This window comes from Macrobrachium nipponense, chromosome 45 (assembly GCF_015104395.2).
Source record: "Macrobrachium nipponense isolate FS-2020 chromosome 45, ASM1510439v2, whole genome shotgun sequence".
In the NCBI taxonomy this organism is placed as follows: domain Eukaryota; kingdom Metazoa; phylum Arthropoda; class Malacostraca; order Decapoda; family Palaemonidae; genus Macrobrachium; species Macrobrachium nipponense.
The window spans coordinates 28,975,866-28,989,234 of NC_061105.1; the positions used below are offsets into that span (position 1 = coordinate 28,975,866).

General features: G+C 45.4%; 1 protein-coding gene across 12 annotated transcripts in view; it reads right to left on the bottom strand.

Annotated features, from left to right (window-relative positions):
- LOC135214459 (aftiphilin-like) overlaps positions 1-13,369 on the bottom strand; it is a 169,821-nt gene that overhangs the window by 125,618 nt on the left and 30,834 nt on the right. For all 12 annotated transcript variants that reach the window (XM_064248788.1, XM_064248784.1, XM_064248792.1 and 9 more), the window contains exon 2: positions 7,514-7,671. In XM_064248788.1, the coding sequence (XP_064104858.1) occupies positions 7,514-7,655 (142 nt within the window). In that variant the 5' untranslated portion in view covers positions 7,656-7,671. The remainder of the gene's footprint in view (positions 1-7,513; positions 7,672-13,369) is intronic.

A 13,369-nucleotide genomic window follows, 5' to 3' on the forward strand; every position in this document is an offset into this window, starting at 1 on the left:
AGAGGGAAGACATACATTTCTAGATTGTCCCAAGGATGCTGAAGGGTCCCCATCACAGCAAATGGATCTGGGACCACCGAACAGTAGATCTCTAGCTTCCTGTTGAAGTGCGTAGTGAAGAGGTCTAACATGGGTCCTCCCCATAGATGAAAAAGCCTGTCCACTATGTCCTGATGCAGAGACCTTGAAAACTTGACTCTAACAACTTAGCTTGTCAGCCACCACATTCCTCTTGCCCGGAATGTAGCTGGCCATGAGCTCCACCAGGTTGTCGATTGCCTACTGGTGTAATTTGGTTGTCAACGAGTGAAGCTGATGAGACACCAGCTCCCCCTTTGTTCACAAACACTACCACCGTGATGTTGTCTGACATCAGAATGATAAGAGTGCCCCACCACCCTCCCTAAAAACTACTGAAGACCCAGAAAAATTGCTTTCAACTCCAACACAATGTGCAGTTGTATGTCCTAGGAACTCCATGCTTCCAAGGTCAGGAGCTCTTTGAGATGAGCACCCCAACCTTTGGAGGAGGCGTCCAAGTACAGGAGCAGATCCAGAGGGGGTGAATGAAGAGGAACTCCCATTGTCAGGTTCTGGCTGTCCAACCACCGCAGAAGGTTGCTTCCTACCTATGGCGACAGAGAGACCTGGAGCTGAGGGGAATCTCCTCCTAGGGACCAAAACTCAATCAGTCTCCACTGCAAGGAATGAATGTGAAGATGCCCATGAGGGACCAGCTTCTTGAGAGAAGAAAAGATCTCCATAAGTACTTGCCCCTGGTGAGCTGGTTTCCCCTCTCGAAAGGAAGGAGCGAGGGGCAGTCCTGAATTTCTGCAACCTCTGGTCTGATGGAAAAACCCGTGATGATGCTGTATACATATACAGTGGTACCTCGAGATACGAAATTAAACCGTTCCGAGGCAGCCTTCATATCATGAGCTTTTCGTATCTTGAACCGCATTTTACATGTAAAATGGCTAATCCGTTCAAGCCCAACAAAAACACCCCAGTAAATTTTATAATAAAAGCTAAATTGACCAATAAACAATGAAATACTACAACAATTTGGACCATTCAATACCTAACTTAATACATACTAGTACTAATATGTATGTACCTGTAAATAAAGCGCATTAGTGTACATGGTACACAAGAAATACTGTACGTACATATGTATGTATGTAGTAAAATGTGGAACCTTACCTTTTGAGTGAGGCTAAAAAATGTCAGGAAACATAAACTAAACTTTACAAAACACATTAACAAAATTGTAACACTTAACTACAAAAAACTTAAAATTAAATTTTTTTTTTCTTTTGATTTTTACATTTCTTTTACTTTTTTATACTTTAATTTTTTTTTTTTTTTTTTTTTCAAAATTTCAATTTCTTCACCACACTTTCAACTTCTGTTTTTTCGTAGTATCAATTGGACCTTCCATTTTGCTTACTCCTGCTAGTACTAAAGGCCTCTTTAAAAATAACTATCCAAGGAAGATTGCTTCTGCCTGCTTTCAAAATGCTCCTGAAACGACTCCAGGCAAACGTCATCAAACTGCACAAGCATACGACCTGTAAGCCTTTTCGGGGTGTGTCTTTTCTACAAATGATTGCACCTTATGAAAAGCACTAGAGCATCCTTAATTTCTGCCGTTGTCATAGGGTCGTCCTCCTCCTCCTCGCCGCTGCTAGAGAACTCTTCTTGAACGACGTTATGTTGCATGGCCTCCAACCTCCTTCAGGTCATCCGTCGTAAGCTCCTCTTGTGCTCCTCTAGAAGGTCATTGATGTCGTCCTCGTCGATGACCAGCCCATGGACTTGCTGAGTGCAACAATCTCGTCAAGATCTGGTTTGCAAAACAGTTTCAGGATCATCAACTGTTCCGAAATCTGCAGCACCAGCTTCACCCACGTCGATCCCTCGAAGTCTCGGGCGGATATGGCATCAGGCCAGAGTTTTCCATCACGAGAATTCAAGGTTCGCCTCGAAATCTCCTGCCAGCATGATCGATGAGTCGGATGCATATCACAACATCGAAATGTTCCTTCTAAAATTCAAGCAAGGTGAGGTTTGTGGTATCGGTGATGTCGAAACATCTCTTGAAAAGATGTTTTGTATAACAGCTTCTTGAAGTTCGATCATTGCTTGGGTGGTTTCATGGGTGGAGGAGAGGGGTGGTGTTAGGCGGAAGATAAAGAACCTGGATAAATACGATACTCCACTAGGATATCTTCCTCGAGCCAGGAGGCTGAGCAGGGGCATTGTCCAACAACAGCAGCACATTTCAGAGGAGGCGCTCCTCTTCCAAGAATTTCTTCACTGTCCGGCCAAAACACAGATTTACCCACTCAGTGAACAAAAGTCTCGTAACCCAGGCTTTCGCATTAGCCCTCCAAATCACCGGAAGCTTCTCCTTTAGCACTTTGTGGGCATTGAAGGCTCGAGGAGTCTCCGAATGATAGACAAGTAGGGGCTTCGCCTTGCAATCCCCACTGGCGTTCGAACAAAATGCAAGTGTAAGCCTGTCTTTCATAGGCTTATGCCCGGGTAGCTTCTTCTCTTCCTGTGTGATGTACGTCCAATGAGGCATTTTTTTTCAAAAAAGGCCAGTCTCATCACAGTTGAAGAATTGCTGAGAACTGTAGCCTTCGTTGAGAGTCATCTCGTCGAACGTCTTAATAAAGGCTTCGGCCGCTTTCGTGTCCGAGCTGGCCACCTCCCCGTGCCACACCACCGAATGGATGCCAGTCAGTTTACGGAATTTTTCGAACCACCCATGAGAAGCCTTGAACTCTGGGGTTGGTGTCGATGTCCCTTCGCCTCAGTCGTCTTCAGCTTGGGCAATCAAATCGCCGAAAATAGCGCTGAGAGAGATTGCCGTCTTGGTTATCGTATCGCCAGCGATTTCTTTGTCTTTTATCCAGACAAGCAGCCTCTCCATCTCATCGTGCACGTAGCTCCTCTTGCTAGACAAAATAGTCACGCCCTTGGAAGGTGTAGCTGCTTTGATGGCATCCTTCTGCTTAAGGATGATGCTGTTGTCGATGGATTTCGGCCGTATTCCTTAGCGATCACACTTAATCGTTTGCCAGCTTCATACTTTTTTATTATCTCCATTTTTGTCTCCAAAGAAAGCATCCTCTTCTTTCCTACTTCAACTTTATTGGGACCCACGACTAGCATATACGATTTACTACGTAATTACGTTAGTAGTACGTATAACGTATGAGTAAAGTTCTCACACAACACGATAAAGTAGTACTACAACGAAATCTCTAACGAAAAAAAATTTACGTTAATAAACGAAATTGTATAGAATGAACGAATTCCACGTGGTTACGATACCGATGATGCCGCCAATTGGCCAAAAAAGCACGCTGCTACGTATGATACTGATGGGATCATGGGGAGAGATGCTGACCAATAGGAGAGCAGGATCTTATGGCGGTGACTAGCATCGACTAGCATCAGGAACCAATGGGAGAGTGGGAGGATGGTGGCGGGTTTTTCGTAAGTTGAGCCTTTCGTATGTCGAGGTACCACTGTATCACCATTCCCAGGTATAGAATCCTCTGGCTGGGAAGTAGATTGGACTTCTCCAGATTTACTACAATGCCTAGGCTCTGACAAAACTGGAGAAGACGGTCCCTGTCCCTAACCAGTTTTTCCTGGGAACTTACCAATCGTCCAGGTATCTCAACAGGTGAATCCCCTGAGCATGAGCCCACGTCAACACTAGGGTAAAGACCCTTGTGAACACTTACAGAGCTGTTGTCAAGCCGAAGCAAAGAACCTTGAACTGGAGGAACTGCTCCTCAGGCTGAAGTGGAGGAATTTCCTGGACAAAGGGTGGCTTGGAACCTGGAGCACATCCTTTCAAGTCCATTAACAGTATGAAGCCATTCTCCCTCATGGCTGCCAAGACTGTCCGGGGTGTCTCTATCTTGACTCTTGTCATCTTAATAAAGTGGTTCAGCATTGAGAGGTCTATCAATAGCCTCCAATAACCAGTGGCCTTCGGTAATAGGAAGACTCGACTGTAGAACCCTGGAGAAGGATTATCTACCTTTTTTACTGCGCCTTTGTCCATCACCTTTGACACTTCCTCCTGGAGGTACTTCGGAGAGAGCATCAGGCATACAGCAACTGCAGGAGAGGATGATCGGAGAGAGGAGGAGGGAAGTCGAATGGAAGTAGATACCCTGTTTGAAGGATATCTACTAACCAAAGGTTTCTGCTCCATGCAATTGCCACTTGGCCCAATGGCTCGCCAGGCATCCCCCCACTGGTGGCAATAGGCACAGAGTAGCGTTCTCTCTATTGTCGACTTGACCTGCCTCTGCCTTTAGCCCACCCACCTCCTGGTCTTGAAGAGCGAGGCTGAAAAGGACACTGCAGTGGCTACTTCTTTGGAGTAGGTGCTGGCTAAAGGGCTCTAGTGGAAGTCGATGGCTTTGAAGACTTCCTGGCAGGAGACCGCCTACTCTACCTTGGAACTGGAGGGCGAGAATGACCCATCGATTTAGTGACTGCCTGCTGGACAAGACGATCATTATTGTTAGCCCATTGTCTGTCTATTGCAGCCTCTAGATTGATCTCTAGGTAGTTGGGATTTTAGAAGATCAACATTCTACAGACAAAACAAGGAATCCGCATCTACAGAACGAGCCACTTTAGAATGGGCTGCATCCCTTCTAATTAGGAGCAAATTGGCCACAAATTAGCATTAAGATGTCCCAGGTACAAATGGCCTTCACACCAGGATTGAAGTAATCTGATAAAAGAAGGAGTGCTGACAGATTCTCTTGCAGAATGGGATGAAGTTATCCTAGCCACTGCTGACGACCATGAGTCCAGCCAAGAAACAGAGGATGCAGTTGAGTCTAAAGTAGAAGCTTCATGAAATGATAACAAAAGGCCCTCAGCCCTAACTTGATCCAGGGTCAGTCAATCCAGGTTTCAGACAAACCACATCTGAATTGACCAGCCTACTCATCAGCTGTACAAGATTAGCCGAGTAGTACTTCTCAAGCCAAACGAGAGTAGGGGAAGAGCTTATAGACCTTTTGGAACAGAGAGAATTCTCCTGTCCTGAAACCAAAGAATTCCCATACAGTAAAATCAAGTTAGCATGCCCTTCTTTGATCCAAAGCAAGGCCTCTATGCCTGTAGGGGTCATAAGACAAGAGTCTCAGTCCTCTTGGAAGGATTATTGTACTCACGAATGAGATCAATAACCTACGTGTAGGAAGAAACAAACTCCCGATTCCCAACCCTCTGTATCCTGCACCAAAGTTCAAAGTCCTAAAGTAGAAGGCAGAGAAAGATAAAACCTATCACTTACTCCAGCCATTGGAGAGCTCCCCTTGAACATGTTATGTGTCCTCTGACCGAGAAGAATAACATACGCAGCCATGCAACAGCAAACGACATACATGAGACTGTCTGAGAGAAGGAGAAACATGGTGCCTCTGCCTTGACGAGTCACGACCACTAACTCTGGAAGGCAAATGACAAACGTAGGACCTAGGAGAACAAGACAAGGAATGCCTTAGTTTCTTGAAAATTGGAGAAAGATGACTCTTTCATAATCACGAATAGCTGTAGAACCACATCCGTGATGAGGGACACGTCTGTCAACAACCTCACGGCTGTCACTTGAAACACATCTGTGGATGCAAGCAACAGCAAGGAAATTCTGGATCTAACGGGTGAACACAATTTCAGAAGGAGAGAGGAACATATTGAAGGTCTCAAAACAACTGGACTTCTAATCTGAGGGACCACCACCTTCGACTTCTTGATCGCAGTCATCCTTACAGCAAACTGGAACAGATTGAGGAAGAATAAGTTAACAAGCAAGAGGTTTTCTGAGACGGGTGAAGATCATCTTCCACAGGCACACAAACGCTATAGAGAGGATCACATCCACATACATGAAGGGGAGATTCATGTCTAAGTGGGGAAGTAGATGGCACAGCTCTCAAGCTCCCAGAAGGTGAAGCAACAAAGTCCTCAATCCTTCAACATTTAACTCGAGATCAAGGAGGGGGTACCATGGTACCTCTCTCGAAACACAGAGTCCAGTTTGTCCATCATAGCCTGCATGAAAACCTCCAATGGATTGACAACCACCAGGGATGACATCATGGTGGAATCTGGTGTGACATCATGGCAACAGGCAGGGAGTGGATATCACTAGTACTGACGTCACAGGCAGAGATGATGCTGGGAGTGGCGTCACAGTGTGCATCAGACTCTTAGCCTAAGTTGATGACCTCACTGATGGCGAGATATAGGGCAACCCAGGATAGGGCGTAGTTAACAATGGCATCCCACAAGGCAGCAGCACACACAACCCTAAGTAGTAGAGGCCAGACGGAAGGGGGGAATGCTGGGGGAGCTGCTGCTGGAAGGCATGCTGACATGAAATGGGACAAAAGGCCTTCCAAGGAGGGGGATCCCGGGTAAGCCCAAGGAGGCCCACACAGACGACAACTTGTGCGAATCGGACTCTGAAACACAGGAACAAGATAGTGCTGCCTCCTCCCTCCCCGAAGGGACCCTCTACCCCCGAGGGAGAAGGCCACATGAAACAAATATTACCCTGAGCAACTGCCGATCTTTCCAAAGAGGATCAATGGAATGAAAAGGAAGGAGAAGAAGGCAAAAATGGATGAGGTGGCAGAAGAATAAGTCTAGAAGAAGGGAAGCAGAAATTGTCCACTGAGGAGATCCTTCATAAGATGGATACGCAGGCATCCTATGATGTTCCCTCTCCTTGTAGAAATTTTTCCAATGCACAACAGGCCAGGAACGATACTCCGTGCATGGAATGGTTACATTAAAAAAATCGACACGACACCTACTGCAAGATGTATGAAGGTCAGTCAAAGTGGAAGCTACGAAGCGTGAGCACAGGAACCTGGGAGGCCGGGAAATGTGTGCTGATGCTCCTGCAACTTCTTAGATCTGATGGAAGATTCAATAATTAATCACAAAGCACACACAGACATCCAAAAACACTAGAAAGCAGGAAGGAATCAAAGGCTATCAAAAAAACTGGCTTAGGAGGAGGAGAACAAAAGCAAACATCCGCTCTCAAAGGCGGTTGAAGAAAGACTAAGTGTGTCACAGTTCAAGCATGGTAAGTGACGACTCATCACCTCATCTATGCTTTAGATGCCAGATGCCACAGATTCCTTGCATACACAATTTTTTACTGTTTTTAACTGGTTTCCAGCTGACAACAGAAGATTTATCCTATTGTTAAGACCAAAGGTTTGTTCCACTTATGAACAATTGGGCATTTAAAAATATAGTAAGAGGTCTACACTTTGAATGAACACATCTATGCATTACACTATACACAAAACATCCAGTTCACCTTAGAAGTCAAAAATTGCTGATCATTATTGTTAAGGCATGAACTGACCCATACACATACAGTATAATGCAATGCATGCTAAACTTACCATATGATGAATTCTAAAGAGCATATCGTCCACCATACCTGTAATATCAAAGGTACTATGTGTAGCAAAAGTCCCAAATTCTTCATCTTCATCATCATCCCCTGGGCAGGTAACACTCGGAAGAGAGTCCAAAGGGGGTGGAGAAGAGGACACCCTGGGAGGAATCATCTGAAAGGCCATCTCATTATCGCAAAACCTGGGGAAGATAATTGCAATAAATAAGGAAGGTACAATATAAAATATGTACATAAAGGAAGCAAAATTGAGTATTATTCCTGGTACAGTAAAGTACTGTACAGTAGGAGCACTGGGTTCCTCTCTGTGGTCAAAATGTGAAAATTCTTGAATACTTTAGTTCGTACTTTCCACAAGTACAAGCCAGAGTCTTTTATGCGGTAACTTTTTGAGAAGTATACATATTTTTTCTAATATTTCTTTGCACTTTTCTTTGCAAAATTACAATTATAGCTGCTGTACTACCATAAAGGATAAGAACTAAAACCAACAGCAATCCCTGGGTATATTTATAAGCAAATAAATAAAAAGACGTCATGGGACAGAGCAGTGAAACATTCCCTCTTAAAGTCTAAAATCATACTGAGGGCTAACTCTGACTCCTGATTCCCTGAGCTGAGAAACCACAGTTACCACAAGTCATTTATAGACCACTGGAGTGTTCTGAACGTCTTTTGCACTAAATTCATCCAAATCGTATGACACATATACTGATACTCACTATGAGTTAGCCTGTAAGCCACCCAAAACCTGTTTTTGATATTCATATGATGGTGCCCGTTCATTACAGGTGAAAGAACACTTCTAGGTGGGCAAGGTCAGGTTAGGGGAGTTAACAAAAAAAAAAAAAAAAAAAAAAAAAAACTAAACAAGGTGTGGCACCTAGTACTAATATAAGGCCACGTTAAGGACAGCAATTACAACATATCCTTGAAAATCTCATTTTCCCTTTGCAAGGAATGATCAAAATTGTTGGTAGCACTTTAAAAACCTGCAGATACAAATATTTCTTATGGAGATTACATATAGCAAAACTTGTAAAATTCTAAATTTTGCCACAAAATGCAATGAAAAAATATGAAAAATGATATTGTCATGTTACAATAAAGTTTTATACATACTTACCTGACAGATATATACTTAGCTATAGACTCCGTCGTCTCCGACAGAATTTCAAATTTCGCGGCACACGCATACCGTAGGTCAGTGATCTACCGCCCTGCCCTGGGTGGCAGGACTAGGAACCATTCCCGTTTTCTAATCAGAATTCTTCTCTTCCACCTGTCTCCTGCGGGGAGGCTGGGTGGGCCATTAATCGTATATATCTGTCAGGTAAGTATGTATAAAACTTTATTGTAACATGACAATATCATTTTTATACATTCAACTTCCCTGCCAGATATATACTTAGCTGATTAGCACCCATTGGTGGTGGGTAAGAGACAGCTAACTACTGAAATAGACAGGTAAACAACATATGTTGTAGGTATTTATAAACCTTGGTTCCTACCTTATTAGGCTGAAGACTTCGAGGCTACTGCCTTGTAGTCTGCTTAGCCTCAAGAGCCTCAGCGAGATAATGATCTATGGCTAAGAGTTCTTGTGGGTCTGCCAATGGGGTCTTATCCACTTACTCGGCAGAGCCTAAAGGCCTTTGTCATTGGGTGCTATTCCACTTACATGACAATACACCTTGTTCAAGGAGCACAAAACCGATCCCGATCACCTGATCCTAACATCCATGTTAGTTCTAAGATTGTAAGGAGTTATCCCCGAACTCCTCACAAACACCAAAAAACTCGAAAACATAATTACACTTTCATTACAAAATATACAAAAAAATTTTGTACTCCCCTATTAGTCATACATACCCTTGATCGCCTACCAGCAATGACACTCTGCGCCCGTGCAACAGTAGTGAGCTTGCTACTAGAAAACCAAGTCCATATCTGACAAGAGGGTTTATGTACGATAAAAAACACAAAATTAAGGATCAGTCTTTGCTCCAAGACCCAGTACTGTATCTGCTGATACAAAAGGACCTAGCGAGAAGCACTTCTCATAGGTCACTCTCACGTCCTTTAGATAATGAGATGCAAACACTGAATTGCACCTCCAATATGTAGTCTCGATGATATTCTTCAGAGACATATTCTTTTGGAACGCCAAAGACGTTGCTACTGCTCTTACTTCATGCGTCTTGACTTTTAGAAGACCGAAGGATTCCTCCGAGCAGTTCTTGTGAGCGTCCGTAATAACGCTTCTCACAAAGAAAGCCAAGGCGTTCTTGGACATGAGTCGTTTGGGGTTCTTCACTGCACACCAAAGACCTTGTTGACAAGCTCCCATCTGTCTCTTCCTCTCTAAATAGAATTTAAGAGCTCTCACTGGACAGAGAGATCTCTCTATCTCTCTGCCTACCAGGTTAGATAGGCCTTTTACCTCAAAACTTCTGGGCCAAGGTTTTGATGGGTTTTTTCATTCTTTGCCAGAAACATTGTCGGAAAAGACAGATGGCAGCATCTCCTTTGAACCCCACCGTGGAATCCAGAGCGTGTAATTCGCTCGTCCTCTTGGCTGTAGCGAGAGCCACTAGGAACAAGCATTCCTAGTAACGTCGGAAGGACGCCAGATGTAAAGGTTCGAATTTGTCCGATGAAAGGATTTCAGGACCACGTCTAGATTCCAACTAGGTGTTCTAGGAGTAGCTGCTTTCGACGTCTCAAAAGATCTAATTAGATCGTGTAGATCTTTGTCGTTAGCAATGTCTAGGCCTCGATTCCTGAAAACCGAAGACAGCATGCTTCGGTATCCTTTTATTGTCGAGACAGATAGGTGTGACTCCTTTCTCAGAAAGAGGAGGAAATCGGCAATCTTCACTATAGAGGTACTGGAGGAGGACAGCTTCTGAACCTTACACCACCTCCTAAAGACTTCCCACTTCGACTGGTATACTCTTCTCGTCGAAGCTCTGCGGGCTCTAGCGTTTATAGCCCGCAGCCTCGCGAGAAAAGCCTCTCAGTCTCTGACAAGTCTTTCGATAGTCGAAAGGCAGTCAGAGCGAGACCTGGGAGGTTGTGATGAAACCTCTCGAAGTGGGGTTGTCTGAGTAGATCGTGTCTGTTTGGAAGTGATCTGGGGAAGTCCACTATCCACTCCAGTACCTCCGTGAACCATTCCTGTGCTGGCCAAAATGGGGCTATGAGTATCAACTTCGTGCTCTTCGAAGCTACAAACTTCCTGAAGCACTTTCCCCCAGGATTTTTGAACGGAAAAGGGCGCCGTAAGCGTCCACGACCCGACCAATCATGAAAACGCGTCTATTGTGAAGGCTCCTCGGATCCTCTACTAGAGAGCAAAGTTCTCTATTCTTTTGGGAGAGGAACGTCGCAAACAGGTTATGTGAGGTCTCCCCCACAGGGACCAAAGACTTCGACACACTTCTTCGTGAAGAGTCCATTCTGTGGGAAGGACCTGGCTTTCTCCTGCTCAGTCTGTCGTCCTCTCACATTTTGATCCCTTGAACAAACCTTGTGAGGAGAGTTATGCTCTTTTTTTCTTCCGTCCAGGTTACAGGTGTTTTGTCAACTGATAGAGGGAGAACGAGTGCGTGCCTCCTTGCGTTTCTTATGTAAGCCAGAGCCGTGGTGTTGTCTGAGTTGATCTGTATTACCCCGTCTCTGACTATCTTTTCGAAGGACTTTAGGCTAGGTGTATGGCCACAAGTTCCTTGCAATTGATGTGCCAGGACACCTGTTCCTTCGTCCAGGTGCCTGACACCTCCCTTGCTCCCAGCGTCGCTCCCCATCCCGACTCCGAAGCGTCGGTAAACAACACTTGGTCTGGGTTCAGCAGAGCAAGCGATAAGCCTTCGTTCTTTTGAAGCTGAGGGATCCACCACTCAGATGATCTTTTACTTCTTGTGGAAGTTGGAAGATGTCCGAGAGTTGACCCGTCTTCCAGTTCCACACCTCTTTGAGGAAAAACTGAAGAGGGCGAAGGTGAAGTCTCCCTAGCGAGAAGAACTTTTCCAATGAGGACAGAGTCCCTAATAGGCTCAGGTAATCCCTCGCTGAGCTGTCTTTTCTCTCTAAGAAGCTCGAGATTCTCGACAAACCTCGAGCGATTCTTTCTCGCGAAGGATATACCCGAAAACCCCCGAGAATCCTCTGAATCCCCAGATAGAACCAAGTTTTCTGGCGGGGATCAGTCTGTGACTTCTCGAGGTTGACGAGCAACCCTAGCGAATCTATCATGTTTCTTCGTTACTTCCAAGTCCTCCAAGCACTGACTCTTCGACTTGGCCCTGATCAGCCAGTCGTCCAAGTAGAGGAGATGTTTATCCCCTCTAGGTGAAGCCATCTTGCTACATTCGCCATCAGGTTGGTTGAATACTTGTGGGGCTGTAGACAGACCGAAGCACAGAGCCCTGAATTGAAAGATCTTGTCTCCTATCACAAAGCGAAGATATTTCTTTGACTGATGGTGAATGGGAACGTGGAAATAGGCGTCTTGCAGGTCCAGAGAGACCATCCAATCTCCTGGGCGAAGCGCCGACATGACAGAGGCGGACGTTTCCATACGAAACTTCTTTTCTGTACGAAGCGATTCAGAGCGCTTACGTCCAGAACTGGCCTCCACCCCCCCGATGCCTTTGGTACTAGAAAAAGGCGATTGTAAAATCCCGGGGAGTGTGGATCTTGTACCAGTTCGATGGCCTCTTTTTCCCACATTTGCTCCACCATCTGAAAGGAGAGTCTTTCGCATAACGGGTCTCTGTACCCTCGCTGACAGTTCCCGAGGCGTAGATGTTAGGGGCGGTTTGTCGTCGAAGGGGATTACTATCCCTTCTTCAGGACCGACACTGACAAGGGTCGGCTCCCCTTTGTTCCCATACTCCTGCAAAGTTCAGGAGTCTGGCGCCCACTGGTGCTTGGAGGAGCAACAAGTCACTTAGATCTCTTGAATGGTCTAAATGAAGACCTTCCTCTCTTTTCAGAGCTCTTCTTTCTGGCAGGTGGTACGAGCCGTTGCACCTCCACGAAAGGGCTGCTGAGTAGGACGAGGTTCCTTCTTAACCGTCGCCACTACCGGTCGTCCTTTCTTGGACGTTTGAGTAAGTATGGTCTTGTGTCGCCTTCTCAGTTAGTGAGCGAGATATATCCTTGACTAACTGAGAAGGAAACAGATGATCTGATAGTGGGGCGAACAGTAAGGCAGTCTTCTGGCTCGGAGAAACCCTTTCGATAAAAGGGAACCATACACTGATCTCTTTTTTAGGAGACCAGCACCGAAAAGTGAAGCCACTTCACCAGAACCGTCCTGTACTGCCTTGTCCAGCAGGACAGCACGCTATGGAGAATTTCTGGGTTCTTCAGAAAACTCCGGATCCTTAGATTTGTTGGCCAGAACTCCGAGCGACCAATTCCAGAAAATTGAACACCTCTAAAGTGACAAAAAGTCCCTTTAGCAAGTGGTTCAACTCTGAAGTGCTCCACGTCGCTCTGACCGATCCTAAGGAGTGACGTCTAGAGGCCTCCACTAAACTGGCAAAGTCGGCATCTGCAGAGGCGGGTAAAGAAAGGACCCATAGTCTCTCCCGTCCCATACCAAATACCTCTCTTCCCGTGCAATCTGGAAGGAGGCATGCAGAATACCGTCTTTCCTAACTCTTCTTCTTGTCCATCCAAGAATCTAAAGAATGGAGTGCCTTCTTCATGATATCGCAGGCTTCATTTTCAAGAAGGCCGACGATTTAGCCGTAGCTGAGCTCGAAAAGAGCGACGAGGAGAAGGAGGCGCTGCAGGACTAAGAGAATCTCCAAACTCTTGTAGTAGTAAAGAGGCCAAGACTTTGTAACTAGAAAGTCCCTCATTAGC